At 40.1% G+C, this 20,391-nt stretch overlaps 1 protein-coding gene across 1 annotated transcript in view; it reads right to left on the bottom strand.

The window, feature by feature from the left end:
- Positions 1-9,479: 9,479 nt before the first annotated feature.
- AP3S1 (adaptor related protein complex 3 subunit sigma 1) overlaps positions 9,480-20,391 on the bottom strand; it is a 28,266-nt gene continuing 17,354 nt past the window's right edge. Inside the window, exons 6-7 of the mRNA XM_048504055.1 lie at positions 18,623-18,664; positions 9,480-9,615 (exon numbers count right to left, since the gene is read on the bottom strand). Coding sequence (XP_048360012.1) covers positions 18,629-18,664 — 36 coding nt within the window. The 3' untranslated portion in view covers positions 9,480-9,615; positions 18,623-18,628. The remainder of the gene's footprint in view (positions 9,616-18,622; positions 18,665-20,391) is intronic.

Raw genomic sequence — 20,391 nt, 5'->3', positions numbered from 1 at the left:
GCCACTATAGTCTTGTTTTATTTTGCAGCCACAACTGTTTATGAACAGCTAGTTTTTCAAACATATTGTTCATATTTTGCAAGATGTTCATGGCTACAGGGTGGGGTTCTGAAATTTTTAGGGAACAAATCCAAAGATGTAACACAAGCTCTGCACTGGTCCAATCTGAGCCTTAACCAAAGCCATGTGCTCAGAAATAAGCTTTGTATGTCTTCTGTAGCCATGAGGGAAACAAGAAAATCCAGGGCAAGGGCAAGGGGGTACTGCAACAGAAGCACAAATTAGTGGGTTTAGCTGGGCAAGTGGTAAGAGTAATGGGTCACTTTTGGCCTGCCAGGCTTTCAGTTGTGCCCCCAGAAGTCCATGTGGTAGGCAGCTGTTGCAGACAAAAGCCTTTTTTCACAGATCCCAATTTCTGGGAAAACCAAGTCTATTTTAAATTGGTTGTGGTGGATTTTTCCGGGCTGTGTGGCTGTGGTCTGGTGGATCTTGTTCCTAACATTTTGCCTGCATTTGTGGCTGGCATCTTCAGAGGTGTATCACAGAGGGAAGTCTGTTACACACAGCCCGGAAAACCCACCACAACCAGTTGAATCCGGCCTTGAAAGCCTTCGACTATTTTAAATTATTTTATTTATTTTATTATTTATTTTATGTCCCACTTCACCTCCCCGCACCAGGTGGGCTAACAGTAGCTACCACCATGTCAGCATGAGAGCCAGTGTGGTGGTAGTGATTAAGAGCGACAGATTCTAATCTGGAAAGCGGGGTTCAATTGTGCATTCCTACACATGAAGCCTTCTGGGTGACCTTGGGCTAGACATAGTTATCTCAGAACTCTTTCAAACCCACCAACCTCACAAGTTGTTTGTTGGATGAGAGAAAGGGCAAGTGACTGTAAACTGCTTTGAGACTCCTTATAGGTACAGAAAAGCAGGGTAGAAAAATCAAAGCTGCTGGTTCAAAAATAACTGTCTAAATAATCCTGTTTAAAAACTCTGCTTTGAAATTTTTGTTTCATGCCTGCAGATTTATATCTTTAGACTGGAAGTATAGTGAGTGTCATTAACTGAGTGTCATTTACTGCCACTCCAGTAGCCAGAGGGAGGGAGGAATAGTGGGTCAACAGCAAGGTGTTACTTGTCAGGAACTCCTGGGATGCCAGTCCACTCTAGAAAACATGTGGTGATTCATAGAGAACACTGGTGTCACTACCAGAATTAACCTGAAAGTGAAGTCATGCTGTCACCAGATGGCGCCCCTAAATCATCCACACCCTCTTGACTCCTACCAATTGCCAGTCCATTCCTGGCAACCTTAAGAAGGGAGCTGAGATCCTGCAAGCACTGGATTTGTAGGAAATTCATTAAGGCTGTTACTTCACTTTTACTGTAAAAGAGGTAAAGAGCTGAGCTTCCTGGGTCACTGCCCCTTTTGTCCAAATGGACCAACCAGCCCATTGGTTATTAGCAATGTCTTTCTCTCAGTTTTTCACAGCTATCCCCTCACACAATCTTCTCTCTTGGAGAGCTACAAAATTGTCACATTTTAGTTGTGTGTGTTTGTGTTTTCTTAAGTACAAGGGGGAGGGTTACATTATAACCTCTGTTTACACTTACACTATAACAACTGTTATGATTTTTTAATATAGCCAGCTAAAATGTGATAATTTTTGTTATAGAAAATCAAACAATAAAAACAAACATGCTGTGTAATAAGAATATCTAGATGTTCTTCAGGAAGAGAACTGTAATTTATCTGTAATCCGTCATCTTGTTCTTTTCTTTATTCTTTTCTCATCCTTTTTATAATCAGCAATAATGATGCAAAACCAGCAAACAGAGTTAATAGACTGGAAAAGTTTGTTTTGGCTTGATAAACTGAAATTCACATTGTAACATCTCCAGGGGGCTCCTAGCAGATGGTAATGGGGAGTGTTTCCTGATGAGCCTTCCAGGTGTCTAATTTTCCTGTTTTGAACAGAATTCTGTTGTGCTAGTCATAACAAAACTCAGCACTGGCTAGATTCTTATTGGTGGTTACAACTGTGATGTTGTGATGTGTTTTCCTTAGCTGTAAAATGGATGTAATAAATATGTTTGTAAAACTGCCCAGTTTCATAAGATCAGGATCAGACTTGAAAATCTGCTGTCTGAAAATAATGTGACGACAGTCAGGCTCTGGAAAGATCCATTTTCTGTGCTCCAGTTGTTCACTGATTCCCTACGCAGGAAATCCAAGAATGTCACGTAGCTCTGTGCAGCATATTTGGCTAACAGGCGAAGCACATAGAATCAAAGCAAACAAAAACCCATTGAAGTCCTCTGAAGTGCGTTCATGCCCCTATTTGGCTTTTTCTAACTGTGGGGCTTTTTTAAAACACAAAATAAAAAAAACATTAATTTAAACACAAAAGAAAAACATTAGTTGTTACATGCTTGTGGGTGTATTTCAAGAAGCCAGGACCTAGAGGTTCATTAATCTCAAGTGTTTTCAATCTTGAGAAACATTACCAGACATGTCTAGTTCTAAGGTACTATTATTTGGTTCCTCCAAATGTACAAATATATTAAACCAAAACACAGGTTATCATATTTTGGCTATAAAGCTACTTCAGAAAAAGTCACTGAAAAACAAGTATGAGTCCAAGCCAACCAGGGCAGCAGCTTCCCGTTTAAAAAAAAATGTGAATATAGCTACAGTTCACCATATTACAGAAGAAAACGAAGTCTCTATGGTCTGTGCAAATGGCGCAATGACACTAATGTCTGTCAAGCCCAGAGCTTGGAACTTTTAAACCATTTAGAAATGCTGAGTGGGAACTGTGGTTTCATAAGAAGCTGGGTTTGTTGTTGCTACCATCTACAAGGAGACTGTCCAGCTTGTTTAGAACTCTGACTTCCCCTCTTGTTAGTGTTTGCCATCCTTTGAAGCAGTGTGTTGTACAGAAAAGCAAATTTGGCATGCCTTCATTTAGCAGATCAACAATTCTTTTATTGAGTAATCAGTCAGCTTGCATCATGATTCTTAAGATGAAATAAGGACATATTGGACCAATACTACCATCCCTCAGTTAAATTAGAAAAATGACACCCTGCTAGATGTCAAAGCTGTGTCTAAGATTTTTGTTAATATAAAATGTGATAATTTAGCATTCCTCTACTAGCAGCAACACTTAGGAGTGTTCTTGCTGTTGTATGTTTAACTATTGGTGCAATAGTTTCATCAAAGTCCTCTCCATATTTCTGTGAGTATCCCTTAGCTACTAGTTGGCTTTGTAGCACTGGATCTTATTCTTCTGTGCTATGTTTTATTTTGAAGATTAATTTACAATTTAAAGCTTTCCAGTTTGGAGGCAGTTCTGTTAAACTCCATGTTTTATTCTTGTTTAGAGCTTTAAGCTCCTCTCTTGAAGCTTGCTTCCATTTCTGTACTTCTTATGGAGGCAATTGGGATACTTCATCCCATGAGGCTGGCTCAGGTACATCTGCCATTCTTGTGAGGTAGGACAGTCGCTTGTCTGGAATACTTTTGGTTGAGCACACTGATCACCTCACTTCTTCTTTAGTGCAGATAGCACCATGATATGCAATCTGGCTGTTTACTTCAGCACATGCCCCCTTCGGAGGTTTTTGGCTTCCATCAAAGTAAACTGTTCAGGTGACACTTATCTTGTTGGTGCTTGGATCTAAAATCCTATAACCTTTGCTAACAGCTATCCTATCGCTATCCTTTGTGGGCTCTACCATCTATCTTAGACCTTTCCCATTTTAGAATGTAGTTAGAATACATGCATGTGCCATGCTCCCAATACATGTAAATGGAGCACACTAGGTTTACCGTCATGCCATAGCTCAAAAGGTGTAATGTTGCCGAATATGGCTTCTGTGAGTAGTCTTGTTTTGTATGTATGTGGCTGTCATGATTTCATTCTCCCAAAATTTTGTTTGGGATTGATACATTGTTGAGCATGTGTTTTACCATGTCCAGCAGAGCGTGGTTTTTCCTCTCAGCTGTTCTGCGAGGGACTGTAAGGAGCTGTAGTCTGATGCTCAGTACTTTGTTCTCTCAGGAACTGCTGTGTAGCATTGAACATGGATTTTCCTCTGTTGTCTGTACAAATAATCTTTTGTTTTCTCCCAAATGTATTGGAGATGAAGGCTACATACTCTATATACAGCTTCTCAAATATATGTGACTGACCAGCAATAAAGCATTATATCTAGAAAAATCATTGAGAAAGGTTAGAAAATACTGAAAGCTGTCAATGGTTGGCACTGATAGTGGATTGTAGATGTCACTGTAGATCACATCCAGTCACTTCTTCATTCCTCTGTTATTCTGCTTCAGGAGTGGCTTGTTCATGGCCTTAGACTTGATACAACAAATAAACTTAGAATCAAAGTCACATTCAGTCAGATTAATACCTTGAGTCAAACCTTGGGACCATTTTCAGATGCCTTTAAATCACATCCATTTGGAGGGGCTTTGCTTAATGTACACCCTTCTGGACACAATTAATCAACCAGCACTGAGAGACTGGCTGCCATATATACGCATTCATATCTATTGCTTTAAGTGGAGCCATCTCCTTTTTGTAAGTGTCCAGCTCACCTGGTCTACCTTCCTAGTTGTCATTTAAAATAAAAACCTAGCTTATATAGCAGGGTGGAGAGGGGACTAAGGCCACACGGGCAGAATACCCGTATACACTCGAGTATAAGCCGACCTGAATATAAGCCGAGGCACCTAACTTTACCACAAAAAGCTGGGAGAACTTATTGGCTCGAGTATAAGCCTAGGGTGGGAAATGCAGCAGCCAATTTTGGGGCTGTTGGCATTCGCCGGCGTGGTTCTTGTTCCTCCCTTCTCAGCTCAGCGTTCCTGACGGGCCACGTCAGATGCGTCCCTGCTGCGGCCGCCCGTTTGCTTTTCGCTCTCCCGCCCTGTTGCTGCAGCCGCGGCTTTTAAAAATGCGGCTCTGGAGGTGGGGACCGGTTTATCCCAGTCCGCGCCCTTAGAAGCCACCCGTGTGCGTTCCGCCAACCAGCAGACAAATGCTTCCTTGTCTGGTGAGAAGGATTTGGTGGCCATTTGAGGCTGCTTAGGTCCTGGGGCCTCCGCTGGGAGGGGAGGGAGGTGAAGAGGAGGAGAGGATGATGGGGGGGGGAGCGAGGGAAAGAGTTAATTCAGATTAGGTAAGGTAAGGAAAAAGGTAAATTAAGAGCAACGTAGCAGAACCTAGATAAGGAGCTGCTCTCCCTGATGAGGCACCGGAGAACAGGTAAGTGGGACTCAAGTATAAGCCAAGGGGGGCTTTTTCAACATTAAAAATGTGCTGAAAAAGTTGGCTTATACTCAAGTATATATGGTAATATTATTTGCCTTTGCAAAGATGACAGTTTGAATCATGATGTAAGCTACTTGTCAGGATGTCTGCTGCAGGGGTGGGGTGAGAGCGGGATGCTACTCGATGCAATGCTCTGTCTGCTATGTTGATCTGTTTCCTCCCTATCTGTAACCTTGGAGGAGTCTAGTGAATGCTGTTCTGTTTAGTTTCACGTGTGTGTGTGGGGGGGGGGGGAGGAAGACGCTGTTCTATATTATCTACTGTTCTGAGGGAAGCTACTCAGAACAGGCAATCACTTGCACCTGACATTGCAATAAACTCTTTGAACTTTCAATGGTTTCTTTGTCTATGAAAGGGAGTTCTGACACTAATTGTGTCTGACAAAGGGAGCTTTTACTCTCAAAAGCATATACCCTGAAAATCTTGTTGACCTCTGTAGGGATGCACTACTGACCCAGCAGCACCGTAAGTAGAGCGCTGGCACACCGGCGCTCCTACGGCCTTCTGGTCGCACCGCTCCCCCACCCCTCATCCCCCGATGAGTCACGGGTCATGAACTACCTGGCTCACAACCACTGGGTGTCCCGGACAAAGGGACAATGGTCTTGCCCCCAGGTGTGAGGATTTTCAGGGGCCCAGACGCTGATGCTCCTTCATCCGCGTGATCGTAGCAGTTGCCAGATGAGATCATGCATCACATGATGATCTCTCAGTCTCCCCGCCTCCGAATTCCCCGCTCCGCCCTTCTACACGCCCCCGTTAGAATCATAATAAAAGGTGCCAGGAACCAGCACGCGGCAGAGTCGCTAGGAACACGGACACCCGCGCTCCCGCTGCTGGCACTCTCCACCAGATGTTATCACCGCGTCTCGTCTCGTTCTTGCGCTGACCTCGCGGTCACGACTACAGACCTCTAAGGTGCTACTGAACTTGAGTCTAACCATTCTACTGCAGCCCAATATGGCTACCCCCTAAAACTATCCTCATCACTGAAAACGTACCATATCCAAATGTAATGAACCTCTGCATACTAATGCTATGAGGCAACATCAGGAGAAGGCCTTGGCCTCTATTAATTGTTTGTTTTGCCCTCTAGGTCTTTGTAGCCAAATTTGTTTTATGGAAAATATTTAATCATGATTCATGGATTAAAAACATTTGTGAAGTTTGGAAGCCTCCCCACTTTAATTGCATAGTTTTTAGGCTAAGATGTCTTGTCATATTATTGTGTTTTACCCATGAAAGTATGTGAAAGAAAAGACAAATGAAATTAAGATTTAAGAAATTTAAGATATGCAAAGTAGAGAGAGTACCTTCTTTCAATAATTACTTTGCTCAGTTCTTAACCTTCTCTATTTTATGATGAATGGAAATATTTGTCCCTGAGTGACCCATATTTACTAGCAAAATAGTTGGCTACCCACAAAAGAGTATGCAAAGTGTCTGATACTAGCTATTGTTAAAGTATGTTATGGAACATTCATAAAGTATGCTTTGGGAGAAGTTGGCTAGCACACACCTAGTAAAAATTGAGCAACTGTTAAAATGGATGTGGCAATTTAAAAGGCCTGTAAACATGACAGTTTATAAATGCTGAACTGAATGGGCCACTCATTCTCTTTAGTTACCATGACTAGCAGCCATTGATGGACCTATCCTTCACAAAAGTGCCTGTGATTGATCTAGCCGCAGGCAGAGGTAGAGGCAGAAAGCCAGAATGTAAAGCATTAAACCCTCATAGAGCCTGAGAATGTGAGTGACAGGTTGTGAATAGGTGGAGTTTTAGGAATTTGAGCTTCATACAATAATCTAAGGAGTTTCACTCTGAATGCCAGACAGAACAGACATGTTTCAGTGTCTGATAGAGACCTGTGGTTTTGGCAGAAAGAGGGAGTACTGGGAGAGAAAGACCCAAACTCAAGCCAGAAAGAGAGTTTACTTCTAGGTACAGAATTCCTAGCCCAGGTTCTTGCAACAGATATAATCAGTCTTCGGTCAGAGTGGGTAAAACTGAAGGAGCTGACAGGTAAAGAGAGTGTGTCAGGGAGAGAGCAATTCTCTTGGCAGGAGGGTAAATCAATTTTGTGTGTGAGGGACATCAGAAGGGATTTTGAGGCTCTGGGAAGGAAGCTGAAGAATCTGAAAGTACAAGTTTGTGGTATAGTGTGTTATGTCTCTTTAAGAAACTAGTATTTAAGGACATGTAAGGGAGGAGAATGCATACAGCTGTTAGAGTATTTTACAGAGTGTTTGGCTGAACTGGAATAAAGTTTGATTACAAGGCTTGGAGGATTTATTGCAAAGAGATAACATTGGCAACGAAGGATGGCTTGTTTGCCTTTGAACTCATTGGTACCTTTTCTGCAAAGTCCAGGTGAGCCTCCAACCTCTTTTACCTCATGGATTCATCTTTTCGATAATTATCTGCTTGCAATTAGTGACACAGAGGTGTCTAAAGAAAGGAAGTTTGAACTGCTTGTCCACTCCCTGGGAGCAGAAAGACAATGTCTTTCTACATACTTTCTCTTAATGATGATAAATATGAAACAGCTTTGGCTGCACTGAAGGGGGTTTTTTGTGCCCAATGTTAATGTGATTGTTATGTGCTACAAGTTCCGGCAGCGGGCACAACAACCAGGGGAGTCAATCTTACAATATATTGCAGCTTTAAGAGACTTAGTTGGCCCATGCAAATTTGGAATGCTGTCTGACAAGATAAGAGACCAACTTGTAGAAAAAAACGAACATACCCTGTGTTAGGGAAAGACTGCTTTTGGAATCAGAACTATCCTTGGGGAAAGCTATAATGATAGCACACCAGATTGACGCAATCTTGAGTGAAGTTGATATGATGCACCTGGGCACTGGAGGATGAACAGAGAAAGTGGAACTGTTACAGAAAGCACCAAAATTAACTCAAGACACCACAAAGGGTGAAAGTATATACTGAAATTATATACTGGACAGTCAGGGAGCCAGCGAAGCAGAACATTGACAAAAGCGTGTTTTTGTTGTGGCTTTCTATAACATATTGCAAGTAAGTACCCTGCAAAAGGAGCACAATGCAACTACTGCATTTTCTATGAAATCATTCCACATAACTCAATTCCCCTGTCATTTCCTGTCTTGTCTCTTAAGTTGCATTTATTTAACACACTACTTCTGAAAAGATATTATTCCTGATGATGGTGGGGATGGCATTCGGGATGCAGAAGAACAACTCTCTCTCCTTTTTCTTTCTTTTGCACAGGTGTTGTAGCATCACTGTACAGTTGAAGTGGCAATTCAAAAAAATGTCTCAGCCTCCACTTCTACAACAGAGAACCACCCACACAAAATGGAAGCCAAAAATCTATTGGAACAGGCACCATTACCTGAAGAAACAGAAACACGTACCCCCACAACACACATTTTGCAGTCCATTGTCACTGGGGGGCGCTGTGGGGGTGTCGGGGGCGATTTTCCACCCCCCAGACTTGCGCCCCTTGCAATGCACAACCCCTCGCCCTCTGGTAGCTTCACCTCTGGAGATGAGCAGATGGATGCAGATAAAATTTGCAGATTCAGTTGGTCTTAATTAAGAAGGTGAAATAACTTGTCATCAAAATTTCCTTAATTTTAAAGCATATAATCTACTCATCCCTAGTTAGAGTAAGGACATGACTATTAGCTTTTCAGAGGAATTAGAAATATACATATTGAGTAAATGCTGTGGTCCAGTTTGTTACAACTTTATTTAAAGAGGGAGAGAAATTACAGTGCAGTGATTTCATGTAACACATATATTGAGGTTTTCAAATAATCATAACCAGTAGCAATGTGATCAGTACTGCTACAATAATTACAAGGATTAGGGACTTTAGAAAATACATTTTCAATGTAAAGAACTATTTTTGATCACTTTTTCACACATTGCATGCTTGCTTTAGAGGAGCACATGAATGTTACTTGGAAATCCTAAGAAATCCATTCTCATTAAATTCACTACGCAGCACACAATAAACTTCACATAGTTTATGAAGGATTTATGTGGAGTAACTTAAAGCAACGTATTCAACACACACACACAAATGGACTGGTAAACATTTCTGTAATTAACTTCTAATTACTTATCATTTTTACATGGAATGCACAATTTATTTAAAAGAGGGAAGGTTTGGCACTTTTATACTGATGTCACCAATATTAATATTTCTTGGGATCTCTGGAAGATTCATATTCTTTACAGCTGACACAGCCCGAGCTGGGGCTCCTGCTAAACCAGCCTGTATACAGAAGAAAAAGATATTGCTAAGATGACATCCATTACAATTACATACTCTACGGTGATATGTATTCCAAAATGTCATTTACACAAACACTAAGGGTTAGAAAAAACAGATGGCATTTGAGTTGAAATGGAATGGATTACTCCAAAGTATTTAAACAGACAGAAAAACAGTTTACACACATTCTAAGATATAGTTAAAGCATGCAATGGCAACAATGAAAAATATACAGAAAAGTTAACATATAGTCTGTAAAACAGCCAGACTGGGGTTACACTTAAGGTTTCATGCTGCCTTTGACTTTTACTGTTTCCAAATAGTGCAGCATATATGGTGCCTAACCTGAGCCAGTCATCTAACACCTGGTAAACACGCCAGAAATCACTTGGTTTTGATTTGTAACAACACAAGATAAAAGGTTTATTTTTCGTAGGTCTTGGCCTTAATTTTCTGTGTTTAACTAGTATCCCCATATAAAAATACAAAGAATCTTAAACACTGAGTAGCCTGTTATGTTAGATGCTGAGTAGTAGGGAAGGAGGTATGACCTCTAGATCTTTATCTCATGCCACCCCGCTTCAAAGGCTCATGTTTCAAAACTGAAACTCAACATATTAAAAACACCCTAAGCTTGTAAACTTAATAGCTGTGTAGAATAGACTGCATCAAGGCATGCAAAAGGACAAATGAAATATACTAGATGTTAATTTTGACAATTCAGATGTTAAATAAACATGACCTTTAGTTACTTCCCTTCCTCTGAAACCTCTTTCCATCCTTTTGATTTACAGAAAGGCTTCTGTGCCAAAACTTCATAGAACAACTGTTCATTTACTTATGTTTATATAAAACATTGTATTTTCAAAATATTTTTTCCTTACAGAATACAATTCATTCCAATGCAACCTCTTTTAAACAAATCTTCAGGACCAAGCAGACAACAATATGGGCAATCCAAATCCTCTTGACCCAATGGGTGCAAAGTACCTATTTGGTACAAAGGCTTGGATAATTTCAGCATTCATTAAAACAAATTACTAGCCTTTATGTTTAGAAAAAAACATTTACCTATTTTCAGATGACAAAGCAGAAGACCTTGAATAATTTCCAAAGATAAAGAATGTAAAATAAGTTCTATCAGTTTACCAGTTGTAGCTTGTTCTTGAGATTTGGAAAACACACAGATTAAATTAAGTTACAAGTTTCTAAAAAAAATCAGCTTCAGTTCTTTAATGACATTCGAGTGCTAAACAAATTAAATGTTCTGGTTAAGCGATGAACTTTTTAATAGAAATGTTGTCATTATAACCACTGTAAAATGGCACAGCTTGTTTCTGAGAAAAAAATTCTTTATAGCATGTCAGAAAGCTAGATATAATATAGCTAATTGGCCATGCTGTGTATAACTGCACCTTGATATTTAAAATTTGTAATCCAGGAAAGAGCAAGTCAGAGTTTATGCAGGGCTGCTAGCTGGTTCAAAGAAAATTACTGAGTGTGCCCCATAAAGGGAGTCAACAATCTATTCTTCAAATGTTTAATATTGCATCAGAAAGAAAATTAAATTTTCTATTTAAGTGCCATACTACCTTGAAGTTATCTATTGGCCTGGGATGAGTAGCAACTTTTAGTCATATACCAGCCAGACCAACTATTGAAACAACTGCAACACACAGTTACGCAAGCAAGCAAGCCCAGTAGTTATACTTGGCTTAATATTTTCTTCACATGACAGTCCACTGTACGTAATTCTCATTCTTCAGATAAAAAGTAGTAGTATTAGTCATGACAACCTACAACAACATAATGTTAGTGTTAACTGCTACACCTACAAGATTTAATCTTTAAATAAAATAAATAAATTTCCTCACTGACATAATCGCCAAACCAATCTCTATATATTTTAGCAAGATCTGGCTCACATATGCAGATAGGTAAATCCACAATCAAGGCTACCAATTCTAAACAGATTTTTCTAAAAAACTGAGGGACTTCCCTAGGTTTGTATAAAAATATGCAATGTTTAAAAAATACATTGGGGGGTTTAAATCCCCCCACTTAAAAAAGCCTTGTCTATGCATACACAGACTATGCACTTATTGTAATTCTGCCATGATGGACAGTGGGAGTTGCTCTATGCCCAGTAGTGGTTCCTGGCCTCCTCTGCAGCTGGACCCAGCCACTGCTGCAGTCAGGTTCCCCTGTGAGTGGTGGGGCCTAGACTCATGCCAGGCTTGGCAATGGGAGAATGGGATTCTGCCCACTGCAACTTTCATTGTCCCTCTATTTCTCCTGATCTGCAGTATTTCTGTGTCTCTAATGACACTTATTATTTGTGCACCACAAACTATTATAAAAGCCAGTATTTCTCCTGCTACTAAGTTTTGATAGACTTTGAAATTCTACCCAAGTTAAGTCTGTTTGAATTAAAGCTTACTGAGTTCATTGGGACTCACTTATGAATAAACCTATTTAGGATCGAACTTTAAGCATGTTTTACCCATTTCATCTTCTGCTATTAGATTATTAACATGTAACTTTAATATGCACATTCCTCTATTACAAGGGTTCCCAACATGATACCTGCTGACATTTCCTGGCACCCAGCAACTGTTTTTAGAAAGTGGTCATTACAAGTACCAGCTTGCACAAAGGCATGGATACTGCACTGCACAAGTTTAAATGAGTATGAGAATAGAGAAAAAACACTTGTAACCATTTGCTCTGAACTGGTACCCTCCACAAAACCTAGCTAAAGGTCTGAACAACTACTATGCTATTTTCTTGACTGCACATTCTACTAAAGTCTATATTCCAGGACACATGGAAGGAACCCTGGCTTCCACAATATTAAAAAAAAATTAGAATCTTTATATTTTATATTCTAATAGCAAAGCAGGCCAAATCTTTCAGAAAAAAATGAAACCTAAATAAAAAAACATTGGGTTTTTTTAAAGAATCCTAAACATGATCAAAGGAGACTCTGTAGCTTTAAGCAATGAATTCTCTCAGTGGCTATTGGTAGGCAACCATAGGAATGGGGAGGAGGCAGGGCCATTTCCAGGCCTATTTTGGCCTTTGAGGGAGAACTCATTGGGACCAGGCCAGGCTACAATTGCTAGCTCCAGGTTGGGAAATTCCTAACGATTTGGGGGTAAAGTCTGAGGAGAGTGGGGTATGGGGAAGGGAAGGACCCCAACTGGATATAATGACATAGAGTCCACCCTCCATAGAAGCCATTTCTGTAGGGTTGTCTGGAGTTCAGCTGTAATTCTGGGAGATCTCCAGGTCTCACCTGGAGATTAAAAATCCTATGCTGGCAACAACCTCTGGGTGACTTGATACTGCCTAACTTGCATGACTCAACTAGGCCTGGCTGCTTGCTACTGTCAACAGCAGCCATGCGATGAAAACCAGTAGGGTATATAGTGGTATGAGCTTCAGGGCTGGGTCTGGGAGACCCAGGTTTCAATTTCCATCTTACCGTGGAGGCGCACAGTAATTTTGGATCAGTCACATACTTCCATCCTAACCTACCTCATAGGGCTGCTATACAGATAAAAAGAAGAGGAGAATAATGTAAGCTGCTTTGGTCCCCACTGTTGAGAAAGGTGGGATATAAACGAAGTAAATAATAAATACAGCTGAAGGTGGAAGGGGAGAAAGGTGAGGTATAAATGCCATATAAGAAATGCAGCTGAAGATGGGAGGCAGGTAACAGGCACACTGGTGAATGGCTAAGAAGGCAGAATGAGGCAAGAAAAGAGAGTGGATATGGAGTTTGGCAGGAAAAGGGAAAGAGGAAATCGTGTAGGGAAGTGGATAGAGGAGAAAGTAAGGTGTCATCCATCAAGTCCTTGAGATTTTCCTACCATGCAAGTCAGTCTGGCCCAGTGGCAAACACCACACAACTGGGCTACATATTTCCTCAGAAGAGGCTGTTGGTTGGAGGGAGGGAAAGCTTAAGAGAAAAGAGTAGCTTGGCTGTTGTGTGGGAAAAAGAGGGTTGCCAATTCCAGGTAAAGAAATTCCTAGAGCAGTGGTGGCGAACCTTTGGCACTCCAGATGTTATGGACTACAATTCCCATCAGCCCATGGGAATTCCCATGGGAATTGTAGTCCATAACATCAGGAGTGCCAAAGGTTCGCCACCACGGTCCTAGAGATTTGGGGGGTGGAGACTGGAGAGGGAAGGGACCTAACAGTGTAATGTCACAGTCTCCACCCTCCAAAGCAGCCATTTCCTCCAGGAGGGGGCTGAAGATCTCTTGGAATTACAACTGATCTCCAGATAACAGAGATTAGTTCCCCTAGAGAACATGGCTGATCTGGAGGGTGGATTCTATGGCATTATACCCTGCAGAGGTTGCTTCCCTTCCCAAACCTCCCAAGGCTTGATCCTGGCCCTATCTGGATGTTGGAATTCCTAAATGAAAAGGAGGAAGCAGGAAAAGGGAACAGGCTATAGGGGCTTTCAGGAAAGGAAAGGAGTAGTAGTTGGGGAAGAGGAAATGACATGGTTTCTGCAAGTGCCTTCAGGTTTCCAGTTGTGTGGGTTTTACTAGGAAATATCAAGCAAACCAGAGCAAATGTTGTCAGTCCAGTTAACGTTTTACAAGTTATTATAAAAATTCACACAGAACTTGAAATAGGAGAAATATAAATATTGTCATACAATGGCTGAAAATACCATTAAAGTGAGCTATTACAAAAATAGGGAACAATATACCACAGACAGTTTTATATCCACACAGACCAAGCTGTCTGGACTAATGGCTACATTGTAAACTCATTAGCAGCAGCTTCTCGTCTATATCCATTAAGCAGAATTAGAACAAAGGTATCCCAGGTGGGCTAACCTATAGGAGTAAAATGTTGAACAAGGTTTAGTGACCTACTGTCTTGGAATAGCTGACATGTACCCATGAAACCGACCAGAACCTAAGTTCCATATATAATCATATGACATACGTAAAACTTAAAATGATTTTTTCTGTATCCAAAACAACAAAATATATCTACAAATGTTGTTCTTATAACTCCTAAATAATCTAATTTTGATATTTGTTTGCCTTAATGCTCATCTTATCTCACTTGCCCAAATTTTTCTGGCGCATCTGCTTTGCAATTGTTGTTCTCACTGCATGTGTTGCTTTCCTACAGGATGTTCCAGTCTACATTAGGCAACTCTGGTAATATGAATTTAACTCAGCAACCCCAATATGGCTGGAAAGGGCCAGAAGGCACAAACCTACCATACTACAGAAAAATTCTTAAGACTGAAGGGACAGAGAAACTTGTAGCAGAACAACTCCAGCTGCTAAAGGGCTAGAATGAAATACTTCATCAAGTGAAACATCTGACTAGCCAAAAAGGTTAGTGGTAAATCTGATTAAAGAGGAGAATGTAACTTATTTTAGCTATGTTAACAAGCATGGCTTTATAAGGTGCTTTGATCAGCTGGAGGGAAGAATTGTCGAGCGCACATGGAAGCTGGAATGATGGAGTAATAACCGTTGTTCATCAGTCAGGAGCAGCACTCAATACATGCTGTACCTTGGCAAAGAAGGAAGGGCAACTATCCTCCCAAGAATTCCAATGTCAAAGTTAACAGGGATTTCCATGTTGTATTCTCTTTCTTCGCCCAAGTCATGTATTGATTAGCTACACACTGACTATGGAGTGCGATATCTGGTTTTAACAACATTTTTTTTACTACTCTCAGAAATAGTTTACTAGTGCATGACATTCAAACATGGAAAAGCCCATTGGTACTAATTACAATTTTATCTAGAAAAAAGTCAAGAAAATTAAGATGCTTGGTTGCCAGCTATTAAAGTCACTTAGACTTTTGGTTTATATGACCTCAGACAGACCATGATGAGATTTTCATAGAAAGACTAACATTTTGCAATTACCCTGTCAATTAAGCAGGCAATTGCCAGAACAATTAAGCAGACAACTGCCAGAACAGCAGACAATATCTTTATCTACTTATTAAAGAGTGTCAAGACATTGTTTTTAAATAGTATTCGAATTTGCCACCTGCCACTTCAAATCAGGATGTCTGATTTATCAAACATCAAAACTTTATGCATGGGATAAAAGTCACACGTTACTTCTAAGACAGGTTGAACAGTTTTGGAAAGAAAACACAAATGCCTGGACAACAGCTAGCCATCTATATTGAGACATTCTTGAATAGTTTTCCAAAACAAAGTTTGCCTTGCATAAATAAAACAAAGAATTACTTGCTATCATATAAGAACAGAAATGTAACATATACTACATTCCTCAAGTCAAGTTGTCTGCTTTTATCATCGCTGCTAACATTTTAAACCAACTCCCCCCTCCCCCCCCAAAAAAATGTATAATCCAAAGCAGAAGGATTATAAAGGGCATGTTACTGGGATTCTCTATCACGTAGAGAAAAAATGGTCTTTTTGCACCATTAAATCTAAATCATATTCTAAACACAAATATTTATTCAACAAATAAAACTATTTATGCATGTCCATGGAGTTTTAGAAGCACAATATGAACTTTCATTCACCTGGAATTACAACCAAACAATGATCTGCCCAGCTGCTTTGTAATTTGAATTTAAATGAGCACATAACACTTTGACATTTCAATCAGTCACCAAAAGAAAGATCACTCATGTCTTTCTTCCATGACTCACTTGCAGTCATCTACCTGATCATCCTAAATTGTTAAAAAAAGACTCAAGTGATTAGATCTAAGTTAACACACTCAGCCAATTAATTTATGGGAAATCTATTTTCCAGTCAGCAACAATAATGGAATTTTATCGATAGTAGATAAACTCTAGATATGATTTCAGGCCACCATTTACCAATGTGGAAGTTCTACAACATAGTATATTAAATTGTTGTAATTAACAGAAAACATGTGTTAATTATTCCCCAAAATGACTGCATTCTATCAGCACTCTTCCAGAAGCTTGAATACAAGGGAAATAGCCAGGAGAGATTCTCAAGAGTTTGTGCATTTAAATACAAGTTCAGAACGTGCACATTTCTTGGAAATTAATGTAGGCTGCTAGAGGAGCTGTCCACACACACTCCCCAGGGTCTTTGACACTTAAGTTGTCACTGCTGCTCGCATTTCACACCAACCTTTTTCCCCAGTACGATTCAAAGCAGCAGGGTCATGAATAGGATGGAAGGATGCAGCACAAAATATAAAAGAATGGTCATGTATTCTTCTCATGAGGTTAAATAAATGAACAGAATTAGAGAAAAAACAAAATGAAGTCTGCAGGTATATCAAAACGCCAAACAGATAGAAGACTTAGACATACTCTTGGAAATTTCAAGCACTTGGATCACAGCAATAGGAATGGATGGGCATGATTTTTATTTTTATTTTTTTGGTTTATCTACTTTAACTTGCCAGACCCAAAAATAAAAACAGAACATGTACAAGCAGAAAGTAAAATAAAGCAGTATTACATAAAAAGAAAAAAGTCCCTTCTTATATCACAGAACATTTTTATACTTGGGGAAAGTAAACAAAGAAATCAAGATGGCTGGATTGCTCATTTTATAAGTTACTCTTTACAGCATGGGTCTAAAACCATGCTCTGTCACATATATCTACTGCTATGCATTTTCTGATTTTGTTGAATGAGAACACTGACAGCTACTTATGCAGTTTTAAAACTGCTTAAGACCCACTTCTATAAACAACTTTCCTTTTTAAGACTAATGGACTGAGATTTTACTTTTTACCAACAGTCAAGGTTTTGTCTGACATTTGGTATGTAAACTTGGAATACAACTTTCTTAATTTTGTCCATGGCTTTCTTGGATCACTGATGATTACTATGATGCTTTCCCATACTGAACAGCTGGTGGTATGTACAAAAATACTAATTCAAAAACCTATATGCCAATTTTCTTTCCAATTCACATTAGACTATTCCAATTTACTAAGCCTCAAAAGGTTTATCTTATTTGTATACTACTAGACCTTTTTAAAATTCTATTACAATATTTTCTCTCCAATTTCTCCTCAAATTTTAATTCTCAGTATCCCTTTATAGGAAATCTAAACAATCAGTTTATTAGTATTGCCTTTACAATAGGTAATACTGATGCACAGAAATATGCAGATAATTTCTTAGCTCTCATTAGGTAAGGACTTCCTGATAACATTGCTTCATATTTTCAAGGTTAACCGATTTCAGCCATGTGGCATCCGTATAAAAACTCAGAACTCAAATTAATTTATGCTTGGAGAACAATCCATGCAAGTTAACACATGAACAATATGCATTAGTTGGGAGTCGCAAGTGTTGTTGGCACTGTGAAGATATTAACTGAAAGCAGGCCATGGTGTCACCTGCTCCCTTCCAGACTCCCTTCTGAAGCATAAATTCCCTTAGCTTCTTTAATGGCAAAGTGTTAAGCCAGCAGTAGAGTAATCTACAGTTAAAGTTAAGCAAAGATCTGAAATCAGCCTGCCGCTCTAGCTTCAGATCCTTAAGCAGAAACTCTGGTCAGTTCTAACTGCAATGTTACCAATGTTTTCTGACATAATAACTTGGATTAATGGAGGTCATGAAAATTCATACTCCAGAAGGGAACTGTATAGGTGGGAAAAGGAAGACAAGACCTTGCCATCAGTTTCAGATTTGCTGAACTGTAAAACAACTGAGAACAGATGTCCCAGATCTGTTTACATGGCAAGCATCAATATCACAGAATTGAATTTTGGAAATATATTCATTCAAAAATTGAACACTAATGAAAGGAAAAAGTAAAAATAAAAATATATGAAGTCAATGACAATCTAGTAAATACACTACAGGCAATAAAAAATGAGGGAAACTAGCACAAAAAGTAGGCTACAAAGACTAATATGGGTTTATCAACACATAATTTTTGAGTCTGGCCTAATTTATTTATTATTGCCTTTGACATCATTTTGCTTTCCCTTTATTAATAGAAGCACATTTTTTTCTGAAAATTGGCAATACCTGTGTCTACCTGTCCTGTCTGGGAGACTGAAAGATAAAGGTCTGTAAAGAGAAGAATGGAAAGAACTAGAAAAGATCAGATGGTTTGGAAAAATGTGGACTAACTTAAAAGACCAAATTCAAGTTCTGCTGAACACTAAAAGTACAAAACAAGGATCACAGCTTATCCAGAGGACACCTTCCATGTCAATGATAATGCCCAACAAACCCTCAGCCCAAATTCTAACCAGAGGCCTGAAACTACATTTGTTTGATTTCAGAGTGACTGGAAAACTTACTCAAAATATCATTTAAACTACTCCTGAATAATAGAAATGCACATCCAGTATTGCTCATGGCTTATACAAGGAGTGGAATAGAAAAAGATATTCGCCAATATTCCAGTCCTGTAAGTTCAGTTGCCAAATGCTATCTACGTGTAGAAAACCTTTGTTTTAATCTTAAAATAGATATCTACAACACCCTTATTCTGGAGCAAGCCCAATTTACTTTAAACAGTCACTCAGGGAGAAAAAGAGCAAATGATGATCCAGTGGTTTCTTAAATTTTTATGTGGGGAAAGAAATCAGGTTAAAAGAAACCAATTCTAGTTAATATGTTGCAATGTATGGCTTGGATCCACCAGATAATTTCTGCACATGCAAGGGAAGGGTGGTTTGTGGCGATTCCTCCCTCCCTCCCACAGCAAACTGCCAACTAATGCTGTTCTGGGGAGGGGGGTTCCCAAACCCCATAACCACTACAAGGGGCATTTTGCATTGTAAAGGGAGAAAGGGAAGTCAAGAGAGGTAGGAAATATTTTCTATAAACAGAAGCCTTTCACTGAGTCCATTCCAGTGTTTTGGAAAGCTGAAATTGTAACAATTTAAGATAAAAGACAAAAGAAAAACATACCCATTTGTCTTTTATCCAAAATTATGAACCAAGGGACTGTGCAATATGTCCTGTGTGTATTCCAGAGTTTTCCCACCTCTCCTTCCTACTAGATCCTCCCATACCCACAAAGACCTGAGGGTTGTGCAGCCCTTTAGAATGGAGTACAATATGGTATGTTGCAGTGTGCATGGCAGAGCAAAATGGAAACCTTCCCAACTGCATATGTGCACAGACAGAAGTGCTGTCTGCTAACAGAAGGAATACTTTGGATCCAAGCCAAATACTCAGGAAAACTGAAGTAGTTCACCAATATGCAAAAAATCAAAAGAATAGACAGAGGTTTAGAAAGGACCAATTACGATTTTCAAAGGTCACTTTGCCGTCTTTAGTTCACTGTTTTCTTTTGCTTTCTAAGGCCGTTTCCGCACGGCCCTTTTATGGCGCCCTGGGGACGGCAAAAACGCCGTTCCCAGGGAGCCATTCGCACAGGCGGCGCTGCTGCAACGCAGCAGCGCCGACCTGGCTTCGCTCCCCCTCCCCCAGGGCAGCATCAGGCCACCCTAAAAAACAACCCTTTAAAGGGTTGTTTTCCTAACAGCGTGTTCCCCAGCGGAGCTGATGCAGAAGCGGGCACCGCAGGGAACACGCAAGCAGCTTCCATGCCCATTTAGCCTGTTGCCGATGCATTGGCCTGCTGGCCTCAGAAGCCCCTCCCTCACTGTCACATCCCACCCTGGAGGTCGGAGGGCAGCATACGGGCCCGGGGCTTCAGAGGCCAGCAGGCCGACGACGGGGACAAGGTGACGGAAATGGAAGGTAGTAGAGGCGTGCTCCATGCGGGCATGCCTGTCGTAGATCGCACGAAGAGCCTCTCCTGCCAGGCCGGCTTGCAC

This window comes from Sphaerodactylus townsendi, linkage group LG07 (assembly GCF_021028975.2).
Source record: "Sphaerodactylus townsendi isolate TG3544 linkage group LG07, MPM_Stown_v2.3, whole genome shotgun sequence".
NCBI classification, from domain to species: Eukaryota; Metazoa; Chordata; class Lepidosauria; order Squamata; family Sphaerodactylidae; genus Sphaerodactylus; species Sphaerodactylus townsendi.
This window is presented reverse-complemented; position numbering and strand designations above follow the sequence as displayed.